This window comes from Jaculus jaculus, chromosome 14 (genome assembly GCF_020740685.1).
Source record: "Jaculus jaculus isolate mJacJac1 chromosome 14, mJacJac1.mat.Y.cur, whole genome shotgun sequence".
Taxonomy (NCBI): domain Eukaryota; kingdom Metazoa; phylum Chordata; class Mammalia; order Rodentia; family Dipodidae; genus Jaculus; species Jaculus jaculus.
Window position 1 is genome coordinate 14189209 of NC_059115.1, and position 18470 is coordinate 14207678.

An 18470-nucleotide genomic window follows, 5' to 3' on the forward strand; every position below is an offset into this window, starting at 1 on the left:
AGCCGATTGGATATCTCGGCCTTGGGGGGCGGGCACCAGACGCCAGGGGCGTGGACCACGTGTCCGGACAGGTTAAGGAAAAAAAAAAAAAACAAGCAAAAAAGCAGTGACCGACCCCTGAACCGGGGCGGAGTCCTGTGGTGGAAATCCTTCGGCTTCAACTGTTGGAGGGGCCGGTCGGGCTCGAACCTGGCATCTTCCGGGTAAGTCCCCCTGGCTGCGCGCACTGCTCCGACACTGACCTTCCCAGAGGCTTGCTGATGGGGAAACGAACGCGTCCTAGCCAGGGTGGGACTTCAGCTAGTCCTCAGGCCAGGGCGGGACTTCACTCTCTCCAGAGCCAAGTTTTGCATCAGCACCCCCTGTGCGTAGGTAGTTTTTTCATCTTCCTGTCGCCCAAACGGGTAACTGAGGCCTAGGTAGAGAGTGACTTGTCCCCCAGTTCACACACCTTGGAAGTCCGGGCTTCAGGACTGGGTAACATCGCACCTGGAGAAGCAAACACAGCCCCATCTCCAGTTCCCGCCTGGCCAAAGCTGCCTCTCATTTCAGGCTCTGAAAGCTCCACCCCACCTGGGTCTTGTCCCTGAACCTTCTCAAGACGCACCAGCACCCCCAAATCTGTCTCCAGCCTAGACCTGTACCTCCTGTCTCACTTTTTTCCTGTTTTGAGGCAGGGTCTTTCTGGAGCCCACGTTGACCTGGAACTCACTCTGTACCCCAGACTGGTCTTGGAACGCAACCTCTAGTCATGAACCACTATGCCCGGTGCCTCACCTTTTATTTCCAATACACACAGTCCCCCAAATTGGTCATTTTCTCGCCCAAACAAGTTCCTCTCACCTCAGGTCCCAATTAATGTTTTAGGTTGTACCCCACACTAATCTGGCTTTATGTGGGTACTGGGGAATTGAACCCAGTAGTTAGGCTTTGCAGGCAAGCTCCTCAAAACCACTGAGCCATCTCTGTAGCCCTGTGCACTTTTTTCTTATTTTGAAAACCTAGAAAAATAAAATAATGGGGAGGGGATATGATGGAGAATGGAATTTCAAAGGGGAACGTTGGGGGGGGGAGGGTATTACCATGGGCTACTTTTTATAATCATGGAAAATGTTATTAAAAATTGAGAAAAAAAGAAAAATTAAATAAATGAAAACCTTTAATGGAAGTATGCAATAATTGGCAATGAGGCACAAATGCGAAGCTGGGCTAGCGTTTCACCAGGTGAACACTCAGGTGCAGATAGGTCTCAATCAAGAAGTGGAGTCGAGGGCTGGAGACATGGCTCAGCTGTTAAAAGGTGCTTGCTTGCAAAGCCCGATGTCTGGGTTCAGTTCCCCACTACCCACCTAAAGCCACATGTACAATGTGGCACGTGCATTTGGAGTTCAGTAGCAGTTGGCAGGATGTCCTAGCATTCCTATACACACTCACACAGTCAGTGTCTGTCTCTCTCTCGTTCTCAAATATCTTTTCAAAAAGTGGATTCTTAGGCTGGAGAGATGGCTTAGAGGTTAAGACAGATGGCTGCAGAGCTTAATGACCCTGGTTTGATTCCCCAGTACCCACATAAAGCCAGGTGCATGAAGAGGTGCATGCGTCTAGAGTTTATTTGCAGAGGCTAAAGGCCTCAGTGCACCTATTCTCTCTGTATGTCATCTCTTGGTCTGTCTGTCTCTGCTTGCAAATAAACTTTTTTTTAAAAATTTTATTTATTTATTTATTTATTTTATTTATTTATTTGAGAGTGACAGACACAGAGAGAAAGACAGATAGAGGGAGAGAGAGAGAGAATGGGCGCGCCAGGGCCTCCAGCCTCTGCAAACGAACTCCAGACGCGTGTGCCCCCTTGTGCATCTGGCTAACGTGGGACCTGGGGAACCGAGCCTCGAACCGGGGTCCTTAGGCTTCACAGGCAAGCGCTTAACCGCTAAGCCATCTCTCCAGCCCTAAGCTTTTTTTTTTTTTTAAGTGGGGCTGGAGAGATAGCTTAGCCGTTAAGGCACTTGCCTACAAAGCCAAAGAACTCAGGTTTGATTTCCCAGGATCCACGTAAGCCAGATGCACAGGTGGCACATGCATCTGGAGGTCATTTGCAGTGGCTGGAGGCCCTGGTGTGCCTATTCTCTCTGTCTGCCTGCCTCCCTCTCCCCATCCCTCTCTCATAAATAAGTAATTTGTAAAAAGAGGAGTCTCAACCCAGTTGAGGTGATCCCAGCACTTGGCGGGAGGAGGTGGAAGAATCAGGAGTTAAGCTTCAGCTGGGCGTGGTGGTGCACACCTTTAATCCCAGCACTAAAGATGCAGGGGTAGGACAGTGGTGAGTTCAAGGCCAGCCTAAGCTACTTGAGACCTTGCCTCAAAATAGAACTCCAGCAGAATAGGACACAGCCAAGGTCACGTCTCCTTCACAGTGTGTTTCCCAGAGACCAGTTTCTCAGCTAAGTGTAAGTCCTTCAGGTCTAAGCAGTGTGGACACAATCTCCGTGCTGTCTTGGCACAAGTGGGAGCATTCCGTATGTGATGTTGCCTTTTTAAAATTATTTATTTATTTATTTGACAGCAACAGAGAAAGAGGCAGATATATAGAGAGAATGGGCTGTGCCAGGGCCTCTAGCCACAGCAAAACAAACGCCAGATGTGCCCCCTTGTGCATCTGGCTAACATGGGGCCTGGGGAACTGAGCCTCAAACTAGGGTCCATAGGCTTCATAGGCAAGCGCTTAACTGCTAAACCATCTCTCCAGCCCTGTTTTTTATTTTATTTTTTATTTGAGAAAGAGAAGCAGATGAAATAGGCACACCAGGGCCTCTGGCCACTGCATACAAACTGCAGACACATGGACCACCTTGTGCATCTGGCTTACATGGGTACTGGGGAATCAAACCTGGGTCCTTAGCCTGCACAGGCAAGTGCCTTGACTGCTAAGCCGTCTCTCCAACTTAACCATTTTACTTCTCTTGAACACTTGCCCTCATTGCTGTGACCTTCTCTGTCGTTGTTTCCACCTTCAAAGAATTAGTGTCTGTCAGGCTTGTGTATCACAGCCATTCTGGAAGCAGAAGCAGGAAGATTGCAAATCCAAAGCCAGCCTAAGCAATTGAACAAGACTGGCTCAAAATTAAAAGTATTAAAGCCAGGCATAGTGGCTCACATCTATAATCCCAGCCCTTCGGAGGCAGAGGCAGTAATGGGAGGATCCAGAGTTCAGGATCAAGGGCTGGAGAAATGGCTTAGCGGTTAAGCGCTTGACTGTGAAGCCTAAGGACCCCAGTTCGAGGCTCAATTCCCCAGGACCCACGTCAGACAGATGCACAAGGAGACGCATACATCTGGAGTTTGTTTGCAGTGGCTGGAGGCCCTGGCACACCCATTCTCTCTCTCCCTATTTGACTCTTTCTCTGTCTGCCAGTCTCAAATAAATAAAAATAAAAAAGAGTTCAGGGTCAGTTTGGGCTATATGAAGCTATCTCAAAAATATAGATGTTGGGTGGGGGGAGGCTGGAGGATTGCCATGAGTTTTAGGCCACTCTGAGACTATGTAGTGAATTCCAGGTCAGCCTGAGCCACAGCAAGACCATACCTTAAAAAAAAAAAAACAAAAAAAAAAAAAAACACCAAACCAAAAGGGCAGCTGGAGAGATGGCTTAGCAGTTAAGGCACTTGCCTGCAAAGCCCAAGGACCCAAGTTTGATTCTCCAGTGTCCGCATAAGCACAAGGTGGCACATACATCTAGAGTTTGCAGGGCTAGAGGCCCTGTTCACCTATTCATTCTCTCTATAGCTGCCTCTTTCTCTCTGTCTCTCAAATAAATATTTTTTTAAATGTACATATGGGGGCTGGAGAGATGGCTCAGTGGTTAAAGGTAATTGCTTGCAAAAAAAAATGCTTGGGGCTGGAGAGATGGCTTAGTGATTATAGCTGTTGCCTGCAAAGCCAAAGGACCCAGCTTCTATTTTCCAGTACCTAGGTATCTGGTAAGTAAGATTGCACAAGGTGGTGCAGGCATCTGGAGTTCATTTGCAGTGGCTGGAGGCCCTGATGTGCCCATTCTCTCTGTGTGTCTGCCTCCTTCTCTCTTTCTGTCTCTCTCTCTGTCAAATAAATAAAATAAAAAATATATTTAAGAAAAGCTTGCTTGCAAAGCCAGCCAGTGAATGGGTTCAATTCTCAAGTACCTACATAAAGCGAGAGGCACAAAGTGTCACATCCATCTGGAGTTCCTGTGTAGTGGCAAGAGGACCCGGCATTCTCATCCTCCTCCCCTTCCTTGCGGGCGTGGTGGCCTATAATCCCAGCACTGGGGAGGCAGAGGTAGGAGGATTGCAGTGAGTTCAAGGCCACCCTGAGACTACATAGTGAATTCCAGGTCAGCCTGGGCTAGAGTGAAACCCTACCTTGAAAAGCCAAAAATTAAAAAGAAAAAGAAAAACTCATAATAATAATAAAATAGAAGCATTAGCTAGCCATGGGGACTCATACCTGTAATCCCAACACTTGAGAGGCTGTGGCTGGTGGATTGAATCCAAGGCCAGACAGGGCTTGTTTTTTTGGAGACCAGGTCTCCATGAAGACATGAAAACACTGTAGTATAGCCACAGCAAACCCACTTCCTAATTGAGGGTAAGGCATCCTGGATTATTAGGAGTTAAACTAGGCTCTTGTTAATGCTTATGTAAGCGATTGTGGGCTACCAAGGGACCAGGTGCTACGTTTTTTTCAGGATCCCATTGTTAAAGATTAGAAAGTTTTATTTGTGTGTGGGAGTGAGCCAGTGCATGTGGCTCAGCATGTCGAGGTCAAAGGTCAGAGTGTCTGAACTCCACCTTTTGTTTTTGTTTTGTTTTGTTTTCCAAATTTCGCTTATTTGAGAGAGAGAGAAAGAAAGCATGGGCATGCCAGGGCCTTTCTGCCACTGCAAACAAATTCTAAATGCATGCACCACCTTGTGCATCTGGCGTTTATGGAGGTACTAAGAAATTGAATCTGGGCCAGCAAGCTTTGCAAGCAAGTGCCTTTAACCACTGAACTATCTTCTTCCCAACCCTGCGGCACCTTCTTTGAGATAGGGTCTCTTGCTGCTGCAAACTACCAGACTACAAAAGAGCGTCATACCAGGGCTGGAGAGGTGGCTCAGCGGTTAAGGCACTTGCCTTCAAATCCTAGCAACCGGGGTTCAATCCCCCCAGGATCCACATAAAGCCAGATACACAAGGTGGTGCATGCATCTGGAGTTTGTTTGCAGTTGCTGGAGGCCCTGACTGTACCCATTCATTCTCTTTCTCTCCCTCTCCTTCCCTTCCCCCCCTCTATCTCCTGAAAATATTTAAATAAAATTAAAAAATAAGGGCTGGAGAGATGGCTTAGCGGTTAAGCGCTTGCCTGTGAAGCCTAAGGACCCCGGTTCGAGGCTCGGTTCCCCAGGTCCCACGTTAGCCAGATGCACAAGGGGGCGCACGCGTCTGGAGTTCGTTTGCAGTGGCTGGAAGCCCTGGCGCGCCCATTCTCTCTCTCTCCCTCTATCTGTCTTTCTCTCTGTGTCTGTTGCTGTTAAATAAATAATTAATTAAAAAGTAAATGTCAGACTAACTGGCCCACAAGCCACATATTCTCCTGGCTCTGCCTCCCATTGTCCTAGGTCACATGCCACTTTTTTTCCAGCTTTTTATGTAGATTCTGGGAAATTGAATCCTGGCCTACAGTCTTTGCAAGCAAGTGCCTTTAACCACTGAGCTGTTTCCTCAGCACAAAATTAAACAATTTTTGCTTTTTTAAAAGTTTGTTTTAGGCTGGAATGGTTTAAGTTTAGTGGTTAAGGCGCTTGCCTGAGAAGCCTAAGAACTCATGCTCAGATCTCCAGGTCCCACGTAAACTAGATGCACAGTGACGCCAGCTTGCATGTTGTACATGCACACAAGGGGTGCACGTGTCTGGAGTTTGCTTGCAGTGCATGAAGGCCCTGGTACACCCATTATCTCTCTGTCTCTCAAATAATTTGATTTGTGTGTATGTGTGTGGGTGTTTATAGATATAGGCATGCCAAGATCTCTTATTGCTGTAAATGAATGGCCCATCCAGCTTTACATGGATAGCTGGGGCATTGAACCCCAGCCCAGCAGACTTTGCAAGCAGGTGCCTTTAACCACTGAGCACTAGCCATCTTCCGGGCCTCTTTACTTTAATTTTTAATTTCTTTTTATATTTATTTATTTATTTATTTGACAGAGAGAGAGAGAATGAGAATATGGGCATCCCAGGGCTTCCGGCCACTGTAAATGAACTCCAGACTCATGTGCCCCCTTGTGCGTCTGGCTAACATGGGTCCTAGGGAATTGAACCTGGGTCCTTTAGCTTTGCAGGCAAATGCCTTAACCACTAAGCAATCCTTCCAGCCCTATTTTTAATTTTGTTGTTGTTGTTTTTTGAGATAGGGTCTCACTGTGGCCCAGGCTGCCCAGGAAGTCACTATGTAGTCTCAGGGTGGCCACAAACACTCTGGAATCCTCCTACTTCTGCCTCCTGAGTGCTGGGATTAAAGGCATGTGCAGCTGTATTTTTTGACCTTTTGCCTCTAGAGTCTATTCAGAGTCCTGTGCTGAGTATCCTGGCTGCTGCCAAATAAATACTTAGGAGCAAATTTCTGGGTCAAAGGGTGAGTGTCTTTTATCATTTTGAGGACTGTGGCATGTGACTCTCCCTTGGCTTGGTTACACTCCAGTCCACTCTCCTGCCAGCTTAATAGAGAACCCTGCCAGACACTTGTCAGGTTTTCTGATACTCCTTCCCTCTAGTCCTAACCCTCAGGGATTCCCTACTCTCCTCATCAGGCTTCCAGGGACTGGGTCTCCCCACCATTTAGCTCCCTAGTTTAGACATTCCCTCAGAAAATATGTCTCTTATTGTCCGCTGAGAGTGCTTGTCCTCAAAGTGGGAGTCAGAAGGATCTTCTGGGCTGGAGAGATGGCTTAGCATTTAAGGCACTTACCTGCGAAGCCGAAGGATCCAGGTTTGATTCTCCAGGTCCCATGTAAGCCAGATGCACAAGATGGCACATGCATCTGGAGTTCGTTTGCAGTGGCTACAGGCCCTGGCATGCTCATTTTCATTTTCTCCCTCCCTTCCTCCTTCCTTCTCTGTCTCTCTAATAAATAAAATAAATCTTTAAAAAAAAAAAAAAGAGTGTCTTCCAGCCTCACCAGGGCTCCATCTGAAACCACAGAGGAACTGGGGAAATGAGCAAGAGTGCTGCTTTCTTAGTGAACCTGGTATCAGCACAAGGATAGAGGAGATAGACATTGAGGACACTCAACTCCTACCAAACCAGAGATCCTGAGGCTCCTAAGAGCCCATCACTGAAGTGGGCTTAAAATGTACCCAACATGACTCAGAGAATTTTCTGGAAAAGAGGGCAGAAAGATTTTTTTAGAGCCCCAAGTTGGGACATTATGCACAAAGACATTGTCTCTTCTCCACAACTGATGGCTACCCCCACAATGTACGACCCACAATCCCCATGGGATTAACCGGCATCCCAAATGAGGAGGGTCCCTTTGGAGGGGGGACAGGGATGAGGCTGAGGATGGTACCAACATGTACTGTTTATATACTGAGTATGTCCATAACTAATAAAAAAAAATCTGAAAGCCAGGTGTGGCGGCACATGCCTTTAATCCCAGCACTCGGGAGGCAGCGGTAGGAGGATCACCGTGCTTTCAAGGCCACCCTGAGACTCCATAGTGAATCCCAGGTCAGCCTGGGCTACAGTGAGACCCTACCTCGAAAAAAAAAAAATCTGAAAACAAAGAGAAGGGTCTTCCAGGGCTGAGAGGACTACTCAATGTTTAGAGGTACTTGCTTGCAAAGCCTAATGTCCCAGATTCAATTCCCCAAGACCCACGTAATGCTAGATGCATAATGTGTGGTGCATGCATCTGGAGTTTGTTTGCCGTGGCAGGGTGCTCTAGCACACCCACACATGCTCTCTCTGCGTGTCTCTCTCTCTCTCCCAAATAAAATATTCTAAAAGGGGGGAGTTGGAGAAAAGGCCCAGCAGTTAAGGTGCTTGCCTATAAAGCCTAACAACCTGGGTTTGATTCCCTAGTACCCATGTAAAGCGAGATGCACAAAGTGGCACGTGCATCTGGAATCCATTTGCATCAGCTGGAGGCCCTGACGCCCCCATTCTCTCTCTGTCTTCTCTTCTCTCCCTCTGCTTGAAAAATAAATAAGCTGGGTGTAGTGATGTATGTCTTTAATCCCAGCACTCTGGAGGCAGAGGGAGGAGGATCACTGTGAGTTCAAGGCCAGCCTGTGACTACATAGTGAATCCCAGGAAAGCCTGGGCTGGAGTGAAACCCTACCTCAGAAAACAAGGAACAACAACAACAATAATAAAAGGGTCTTCCAGAAAAAGAGAACAGAGCCCTGGAGATGGAACTTAGCTGGGCTGAGGCTGGAGCCTTGTGTGGGTAGGGTTCCATATCTGACCTCAAGATGGAAAAGCCATGAGGCCAGGCTTTTTATGGCTGGGGAATAACTGCCAGGTGTATGTTTAGCAAAATCTGGTCACTTTGCTTGGTATAGTGGTGCATGCCTTGAATCCCAGTACTTAGGAGGCAGAGGTAAGAAGATCTCCATGAGTTCAAGGTCACCCTGAGACTACATAGTGAATTCCAGGTCAACCTGGGCTAGAGCAACACCCTACCTCAAAAAAAAAAAAAAAGTTTGGGCTGGAGAGATGGCTTAGCAGTTAAGCGCTTGCCTCTGAAGCCTAAGGACCCCAGTTCAAGGCTTGGTTCCCCAGGTCCCACGTTAGCCAGATGCACAAGGGGGCGCATGCGTCTGGAGTTCGTTTGCAGTGGCTGGAAGCCCTGGCGCGCCCATTCTCTCTCTCTCCCTCTATCTGTCTTTCTCCCTGTGTCTGTCGCTCTCAAATAAATAAATAAAAAATGAACAACAACAACAACAAAAAGTTCACTTTGAGGGCTGGTACAGTGCTTGCTTAGCATGCATGAAGCTCTGGATTTGATTCCCAGCACCTCATAAACCAGTGTGGTGGTGCACACGTGTAATCCCATCATGCACAGCTACATTTTAAAGTCAAAACCAGCATCTAGCATTCATTTGCAGAGACAAGAGACCCTGGCACACCCATACATATACACACATGTAAATAAATTTAAATATGTGTGTGTGTGTATGTGTATACGTCTCTCCACACACACACACATAGCTAAGTAGCCCAGGCTAGTATCCAACTAGCTTTGTAGCCAAGGAAGGTCTTCAACTCCTGAGCATCCTGTGTCCGCCTCCCAGCTGCTCAGCTTAGAGGCTGTGCTCCTCCTTGTACATACCACATAGCTTAAGAAAATAGTGTTTCTGGGCCAGAGAAATAGCAGCTAAGACACTTGCCTGCAAAGCGAAAGGACCTAGGTTCAATTCCCCCAGGCCCACGTAAGCCAGATGCACAAGGTGGCGCATGTTTCTGCAGTTCATTTGCAGTGGCTGAAGGCCATGGCATGCCCATTCTCATTCTCTCTCTCCCTCCCCCCACTCTCCCCCCTCTGTCTGTCTGTCTGTCTCTGAAGTGAATAAGAGAAAGACAGAGAGACAGCCAGGCTAATCACAGCACACAGAGGCAGAGGGAGAAGGATCGCCGTAAGTTTGAGGCCACCCTGAGACTACATAGTGACTTCTAGGTCAGCCTGGGCTAGAGCAAGACCCTACCTCGAAAAGCCAAATAAAAAAAAAAAAGAAAAGAAAAAGGGAGGGGAGAGGAGAGAGGGGAGGAAATACTGGTTCATTGCTTAATGCCACCGGCCACCTCCTTCAGCAAAGTGCCTTCTCCATTTCCTAAGTGAGTAATGAATGAGGACAAACAAGCCTGTGCACAATGGGGGAGAGGCCTACAGAGAAAAGCCCAGCCGGAACCTCCAGTTGTGCAGCCACTTGGGGATCCAGAAACAACACAAGCTTCCCAGGGACATGCCATGGCCAGTCCTGGGTATATAGAAGTCAGGCACATGGAAAATGTTAATAAAAATTGTGAAAAGAAAAAAAAAAAGAAGTCAGGCACCCTGTGGGGTCACACCAGGCTTTGAGCGGGTCAGCAACAGCATGCTGGGGTTATATAGATGCCCTTCACAGGCCCAGTTGTGTCCCCCACCCCTCATGGGGTCTGGGGATGGAACTCACGTTCCAGCTGGAGTGGCAAACACTTTATCCCATCTGTCCATTTGTTGTTGGTTTTTTACATTTTTTAATATATTTAAGAGAGAGGCAGAATGGGTGCACCAGGGCCTCCAGCTGCTACAAAAAAAAACTCCAGACACATGCGCTCCTCTCTGGCTTATGTGGGTCCTGGGGAATTGAACCTGGGTCCTTTGGTCTTTTAGGCAAGTGCCTTAACTGCTAAGCCATCTCCCCAGCCCCTGGTTTTGCTTTAACTTTATTTGCAAGCAGAGGGGGAGGGGATGTGGAATGGGTGCACCAGGCCACTGCAAATGAACTCCAGATGCATGTGCCACTTTGTGCATCTAGCTTTTACATGGGTACTGAGGAATCGAACCTGGGTCTTCAAGCTTTGTAAGCAAGCACCCTAACTACTGAGCCATCTCTCCAGCCCCATATACTCGTATGCCATTGGCCTAAACCTCACCAGTTAGACTAGACTAACTGGACAGCATTAGGATTACTGGTCAGGTGCATGCCACCACACATGGCATCTACATGGGTTCTGGGGGAGCGACTTGGGTCTTTATGCTTGGTAGACAAACACTTTATTAACTGAGCTCTCTCCCCAGCCCAGGTTTCATCAGTTTCTTTTTTTAAAAAAATATATATTTTTTGAGAGAGACAGAAAGAGGCAGATACAGAAAATGGCTGGGCCAGGGTCTCCAGGCACTGCAGATAAACTCTAGACACACGCACCACTTTGTACAACTGGTTTACCAGGGTCCTAGGAAATCGAACCTGAGTCGTTAGGCTTTGCAGGCAAGCACCTTAACCACTAACCCATCTCTCCAGCCCATTTCATTACTTTCTCTCTCCTTTTTTTTTTTTCCAAGGTAGGGTCATGCTCTAGCTCAGGCTAACCTGGAATTCACTGGGTAGTCTCAGGGTGGACTCGAACTCATAGTGATCCTCCTACTTCTGTCTCCCGAGTCCTGGGACTAAAAGCGAGCGCCACCATGCCTGGTCATCCATTTCATTACTTTCTATGACTGAGTGATATCCCATTGTGTGGATATTCCACCTCTAATATCTGAGACTTGAAAGGGAGTTCAGTAATAATGTTTTCCACGTATGTAAACTGAGGGTTGGAAAGAAGCCGTTCATTGGCCATGCTGGGGAAGCCAGACTTCAAGGATCCCAAAGAGCCCAGCATGGTGGATGTCATGCATCTGTAATCTCCGAACTCAAGAGGCTGAGACAGGGAGGATTGTTAAATTTGAGGCCAGTGTGAGTGACAGAGCAAGATCCTGTTTCTGTCAGAGAGAATGTGGCTCTTTTATACTCAGAGGTAATGTTCTAGCTCTGTATACCCTGGGCAGGTCACTTTACAGCTTATGACTCAGTTTCCCCCCAGGGGAGGCCTAACAGAGCTCCCTGTTAGAGGCAGGTGGAAACTGAGGTCACAGAACTGCTTGTTGAACTTGTATCGTCTTGGGGAGAGACACTGGAGCCAGGGTAAACGTGGCCCAAGAAGGCTTTCTGGGGAGGTACTCTCACAAAGGATCAGAAGAGGAACGGAACATAGTCCCGACCAAGCGACAGCAGGTGCCAAGGCCTAGAGGTGGGAGGCAAATACATAAGTTACATGAGCTGCAAACTTGAGGTTCCTGGACTGTGGACAAGGTCCTGAACCCACCTTATTCTCACCTGACCCTTCCCACCACCCTCTGCCCACCCACAGGAAATGGCAGCAGCCAGGACTAGCCTGGGCCGGGTTCACCCAGAATCCTCTATCCTGTTCCTGTGTGACATGCAGGAGAAGTTCCGCACCACCATCTCCTACTTCCCCCAGATCGTGTCCGTCGCTGCTCGAATGCTTAAGGTATGTGCCCGCTTCTCCTTCCCAAGACCCATGACCCAGGGTCCATATCTCATCCTTCCATCAGATCTAGGAGCCCAGGCCCCAGCCCTCCTCCCTCAGATCCAAGAGCCAGGCCCCAGCACTTCTCCCTCAGACACAAGAGTTCAAGCCCGAGCCTTCCTCTGTCAGACCCAGGAATCCAGGTTCTAGCCCACGTCCCTCAAACACTGGGGTCCAGACAATAATCCTTCTCTCTTATACCCCGTGGTCTAGCCTTCCTCTTTGATTCAGGGATCCACACCCCAGCCCTTCAGACTCAGGGGTTCAGGCCCTAATCTTCCTCCCTTAGGCCCTGGAATCCTGCCCCAGCCCTCTGTCCTCTCATTTAGGCTTTTGTTCCCCGCCCCATGCAGGTGGCCAGGCTGCTGAATGTCCCAGCTGTGCTGACAGAGCAGTACCCACAGGGCCTGGGCCCCACAGTGCCAGAGCTGGGGGCGGCAGGCCTTAAGCCACTGAGCAAGACCTGCTTCAGCATGGTGCCTGCTTTGCAGCAGGAATTGGACCGCCTGCCTCAGCTGCAGTCTGTGCTGCTCTGTGGCATTGAGACCCAAGCCTGCATCTTGGTGAGACCCTGTCTGGCTCCTGGGTCCCCTGGGCTCATCTGTTCACCCTCCACCCTGACCTCAGCTCTTTATCCTACTCTGGGACCCTGGCTGGGACCTGAGCCTTTCTTATCCCCATCTGAAGATCCAAGTTCTTTCTTTTTAAGATACTTTATATATTTCTTTGAAAGCAGAAAGAATGGGCACACCACGGCTCACTGCAAACAAACTCCAGCTAACGTGCCATCTTGTGCATCTCGCTTTATGTGGGTACCGGGGAATTGAACTTGAGTCCTTAGACTTTTTTTTTTTTTTTTTTTTGTAATTTAAAAAAAAATATTTATTTGAGAAAGAGAGAACGAGGCAGACATAGAGAGAATGGGTGCACCAGGGCCTTTAGCCGCCGCAAATGAACTCCAGATGTGTGCACCACCTTGTTTGTTTTTTTTTGTTGTTGTTTGAGGTAGGGTCTCACTCTAGCCCAGGCTGACCTGGAATTCACTCTGTAGTCTCATGGTGGCCTGGAATTCAAGGTGATCCTCCTACCTTGGCCTCACATGTACTGAGGTTAAAGGTGTGCACCACCACGGCTGGCTACACCTTGTACATCTGGCATATGTGGGTCCTGAGGTATCGAACCTGGGTCCTTTGGCTTTGCAAACAAGCACTTTAACCACTAAGCCATCCCTTTGGCCCTGTAATTTATATATATATTTTTTTTTAAAAGAGAGAGGGTGAGAATTGCCGTGCCAGGGCTTCCAGCCACTGCAATTGAATTAAAGATGTATGTGTCGCCTTGTACATATGTGTGACTTTGTGCATGTCACCTTGTGCATCTAGCTTACGTGGGACCTGGAGAGTTGAACATGGGACCTTAGGCTTCACAGGCAGGTATCTTTATTCAGCCCTTTAAAAAATTATTTATTGTTTGAGAGAGAGAGAGAATGGGCATGCCAGGGCCTCTGCCACTGAAGACGAACTCCAGATGCACGTGCCACTTTGTGCATCTGGTTTACATGGGTTCTGAGGGATTCTTAGGCTTTGTAGGCAAGCACCTTAACCCCTGAGATGTCTCTCCAGCCCTCAAGTTCCCAGTTCTGACCTGGGGTCCCCAATCCCTCACAGGAACCTCCTTTTCCTATTCTGGGTCTGGTTCTGATCTTCCCTCCTCCCCCTCCCCCCGCCCCCGCGTCTAGAACACGGCCCTGGACCTCCTGGACCGAGGGCTGCAGGTCCACGTGGTGGTGGATGCCTGCTCTTCTCGCAGGTGAGTGAGAAGGTCCCTGCGGTGGTGGGCGTGTGGGGGCAGCTGGGAGTCAGGCATGCTGCAGTGTGGACACTTGCCTTCCCTCTCTCCCTCTCCTGCAGCCAGGTGGACCGTCTTGTGGCTTTGGCCCGCATGCGCCAGAGTGGGGTCTTCCTCTCCACCAGCGAAGGACTCATTCTGCAGCTTGTGAGGGATGCCGCCCACCCGCAGTTCAAGGAGGTAAGTCAGGGGCCACTGGGTCCCACCATCTGGCCTCCCCTGCCTCCATGCATAGGAGAACTATCTTCCTCCTTTCTTCCTTCCTTTTCTCCCTTTCCCTCCCTTCTTCCTTCTCCCCCCTCCCTCGACCCCCCCTTTCTTTTTCTTCGAGGTGAGGTGTTGCTCTCGTCTAGGCTGACCTAGAATTCACTATGTAATCTCAGAGTAGTCTGGAACTCATGGCGATCCTCCTACTTCTGCCTCCTCAGTGCTGGGATTAAAGGAGTGCTACACCACTCCCGGCCTCTCCCTCTTCCCTTGACAGGGTTTCCTATAGCCTAAGCTGGCCTCAAACTTGCTTTGTAGCCAAGGATGGCCTTGAGCATCTGATCCCCTTCCCATTGTGTGTGGTGCTGGGGTCGGAACCCAGGGCTTAGCGCACGCTAGGCAAGCTCTCCACCTGGCTTCATCCCCAGCCTTGAGGGCTTTTTATCCCACATGCCATGCAAACTCCAGGGAGGTTGAGCCTGCCACTGTCCTGGATGTACCTCAGTGGCCAGCACAGAGCAGATGCCCAGTAAATGTTCAACAGCACTGAGTGAGGAGGAGGGGAGAGGATTAGGGACTGTAGTCCTGCTGTTTCTCCATCTCAAGGGCCAAGGGTTTGAGCAGGGTATACGTGGGATCTAGTCAGACCCTGGAACTAGAAAGACCACTCCAGAAATGGGCCTGGCGTCCGAAAGACGGCAGGAGCAGGCACCAGGACCTGATGGGGTAGAGGTCAGGTGGGCAGAGAGTTGCATAGAAGGAGTGTGAGAAGCCTTCAGCTTACTTTGTCTCCACTGGACTCTCCTCCCTTGCCTGTCTTGTTCTTCCTCCTTCACTTGGCTCTAAAGCTATCTTCTCCAGGAAGTCACTGAAACCATCCTAGGCAACCCCTCCTCTGCCTCCTGATGCCAGATCACCCCCACCCCAGGTCCATGGTCCTCTTCCCTCCTCTTCATTCAGTTCTGATGAGCATTACTGACCATCTACTCTGTACTAACCACTGTGGTACACCCGGGACAGTGCTCAGCCAGACCAGCCTCCCTGGGGTTTGCATCGCACTGTGGGGATAAAAATGTCAATACAGGGCTGGAGAGATGGCTTAGTGGTTAAGTGCTTGCCTGTGAAGCCTAAGGACCCCGGTTCGAGGCTCAATTCCCCAGGGCCTACGTTAGCCAGATGCACAAGGGGGCGCACACATCTGGAGTTCGTTTGCAGTGGCTGGAGGCCCTGGCGCACCCATTCTCTCTCTCTTTCTCTCTATCTGCCTCTTTCTCTCTCTGTCACTCTCAAATAAATAAAATAAACAAAAAAAAATTTTAAATGTCAATACAGACCAGAGTATGCATCTCAGTTGGCACAGTGCCTGCCTAACATGCACAGAGCCCTGAGTTTATTCCCAGCACCCACAAACAAGGCATGGTGGTACACACCAGTAATCAAAGCACTTGGTAAGTGGAGGCGGGAGGATTAGAAATTCAAGGTCATCCTCAGCTACAAAGAGAATTTGAGGCCAGCTTGAGCTATATAAGATCCTTTCTCAAAAAATAAAAATAAAAACAGAAGTGGGCATGATGGTACACACCTTTAATTCCAGCACTCAGGAGGCAGGATGATTGCTGTGAGTTGAAAGCCATCCTGAGACTAGAGAGTGAATTTCAGGTCAGCCAGGGCTAAAAAAGAAAAAAAGAAAAGAAAAGGAGAAAGAGAAAAAGAAAAAGAAAAAGGAAAAAAGAGGAGAAGAGATAAGAGAAAAGAAGGAAGAAAAAGCCAGCCCATGTCCAGTAAAACGCATGGGCCTGGAAAGGGAATGTGCACAGGGCGGTGACAAAAGTGACAAAAGTGAGGTAACGTTGAACCGGGACCTGGAGAGGACGGAACAGTCTTGTGCACAAAAGGGCCTGGCAGAAGGGACAGCTGGGGCAAAAACCAAGATCTTGGACTGAGCCTGCCTTATTCCAAGAGCTCTATGTAGCCAGGTGTGGTCAGTGCTAAGCAGGCTGAGGAGAAGAAGAGGCAAGCAGGAGCCAGAGCCACCTCTTAATAAAGATTTGGGGTTTTAGCAATGGGTCACCCACTGGGGTGCCCCAGGGCAGTGGCAGGCTCAGCTCTCCTGATGTTTGGGGGATGAAAAGCCACATGAGGAACATGAGCTACTGGGTAGAGCAAACAAGCACTTTCGACTGCTGAGCCATTTCCCCAGCCCAAGAGGCTTCTCAGAGAGGGGAGGGGACATATGCAATGTGAAATGAAGGGAAGATGAGCACCTGTGACCAAGCCTACTGCTATGTGACCCACCTGCTAAACTGCGTTGGTGAAGTGTGCCCTGGAATACCATCTCTCCACTCAGGGCTACAGGTGGTAGCTGGGCCTCATCCAAGGCCTAGGGCAGGAGGACTTATGTCACTTGAGGGAAGGGGAAGGGGAGGGACTGTCACAGGTGTGGAGAAAGACAAAGAGAGGCAGTTTGTATTTTATTTTATATAATAACAGGTTATACTTGTCTCCTTACTGTTGCCGTGGGGGGTTCATCCTAAGTGGAGTTATGGTATTTACTTTGGGGTCATGACAGTCTCACTCAGTCCCAATGGGATGGGGATACCATGAGAGGCAGCTTTAAAAATATATTTTTTTTAATTTGAGAGATAATGGGTGTGCCAAAGCCTCTTGCTGCTGCTGCTGCTATAAACTCCAGATCCATGTGCCACTTTGTGTATCTGGCCTAACGTGGGTCCTCAGGAATCAAACCTCAGGCCAGCAGACTTTGCTAGCAAGCTCCTTAAACCCTGTGCCATCTCTGCAGCCCCCCTTATTTAAAAAAAAATACATGTATGAACATGCATGATGCCATGATATACCTCAGTTTTACACGGATGCTATGGAATTGAACCTGGGTGCAGGCTTTGCAAACAAGTATCTGCAACTGCCAACCCCAAGAGGCAGCTTTCTTAAAATCTAACAGTTAACACGGGCATAGTGGCACACTCCTTTAATCCCAGCATTTGAGAGGCAGAGGTAGGAGGATCACCGTGAGTTGGAGGCCAGCCTGGGCTAGAGTGAGACCCTCTCTCAAAAAAAACAAAACAAATGGGCTGGAGACATGGCTTAGTGGTTAAGGCATTTGCCTGGAAAGCTAAAGGTTCAATTCCCCAAGGACCCCCCCGTTAGGCAGATATACAAGGGGGCTCTCCTCCTCTTTCTCTTGTCAAATAAACTGTTTTAAAAAGTTAAGTGGCATGTGGTGAGGATGCCACTTTCAGCTTCCAGGCTATCAGGACTTAGCCAGGGTAGAGGTAGGGAAGCTTCGGGCCCTGATTTTGTTTAGTTTTCTGGAGATAAATTTGGTGTGACTTTCTAATGGAGGAACTGTGGTTTGTTACCCCTGTTCAGCAAAGTGCACAAGGGAGTCGGGAGTTCAGAGACCAGTTCAGGCCAGGTCTGGGGAGCTGGGGGCCAAAAGGCGTGGTGGGAAAGATGAGTCTACTGAGGAGGAAGGTGGTAGGCGAAATAGCCCTTCTTCCCTAGTGGTCCAAGGCACCAAGAGCAAGATGGCGGCCCCGGAGCTAAGCCGACAGGTGTGCTGAGAGGCAGGCAGGCCCCGGGAAAGCTCTGGAAAGTGGATAGCCTGGAGAGAACCGCTGCCGCGAGGATCAGGGAAATGATTTATTCCTCAACTTTCTCATCATGGGGAATCTTGACTTTTCCTGACCCAGCACCCACCCCCTCCACCTACAGATCCAGAAGATCATTAAGGACCCCGTTCCAGACAGCGGGCTGCTGGGCCTCTTCCAAGGCCAGAACCCTCTCTTGCTGAACTCCACACCCTGATTTGATAGACCCTCCCTTCTCATCCCCACGTTGGTGGCTTGAAGCACTTTCCCTGGATCCCAAGAGTGGTGCGGTCCACCAGGAGTACCGCCCCCGTGGGAGGAGAGGCATGGTTCTGTTCTCCCATTGGGCAGATGCTCCCGGAAATGCAAATGAGGCTCCTGGGTGCTGGGCGGGAATTGGCTGAGGGTGAGGTGGAGGCGGGGTTCGGCCCCGGGCCACTTTACAGGGCGGGCTGGGGAGGGGGAAGAAGTGTCACCAACAGACCCTCCCCCTCAAGAGAATAAACACTGATGTGGCTGTGGAGCGAACCATTATTGGGTTTGGAGGGCAGGGTATTCTGGGGGGCTACTGGGGCCCGCGGGGCTGGAGAAACGGGGGTCTCCTGCAGGTGGGGAGGGGGAGGTGCCGCCGCCTCCTACCAGCTCCAAGGCAGCGGGAGACACGAGCGAAGGCTGGCCGCGGGCACATCTGCATCGGAGCCGGTGCGCAGCT

The 18470-nt window shown here is 49.4% G+C and overlaps 1 protein-coding gene across 1 annotated transcript; it reads left to right on the forward strand.

Annotated features, from left to right (window-relative positions):
* Positions 1 to 84: 84 nt before the first annotated feature.
* Positions 85 to 18275, forward strand: Isoc2 (isochorismatase domain containing 2). The gene is made up of 6 exons (XM_045134090.1): positions 85 to 203; positions 11916 to 12056; positions 12449 to 12658; positions 13834 to 13904; positions 14006 to 14123; positions 17883 to 18275. Exons 2-6 carry the CDS (start codon positions 11919 to 11921, stop codon positions 17973 to 17975), a joined length of 630 nt encoding a protein of 209 aa, XP_044990025.1. The 5' UTR covers positions 85 to 203; positions 11916 to 11918; the 3' UTR covers positions 17976 to 18275.
* Positions 18276 to 18470: the final 195 nt, after the last annotated feature.

Bases quoted from the DNA above. Each gene is read 5' to 3' on its own strand.
- Isoc2 (XM_045134090.1), top strand. From the start codon at position 11,919: ATGGCAGCAGCCAGGACTAGCCTGGGCCGGGTTCACCCAGAATCCTCT. The intron at 12,057-12,448 runs GTATGTGCCCGC...CGCCCCATGCAG, and splicing joins TCGCTGCTCGAATGCTTAAG to GTGGCCAGGCTGCTGAATGT. The intron at 13,905-14,005 runs GTGAGTGAGAAG...CCTCTCCTGCAG, and splicing joins GATGCCTGCTCTTCTCGCAG to CCAGGTGGACCGTCTTGTGG.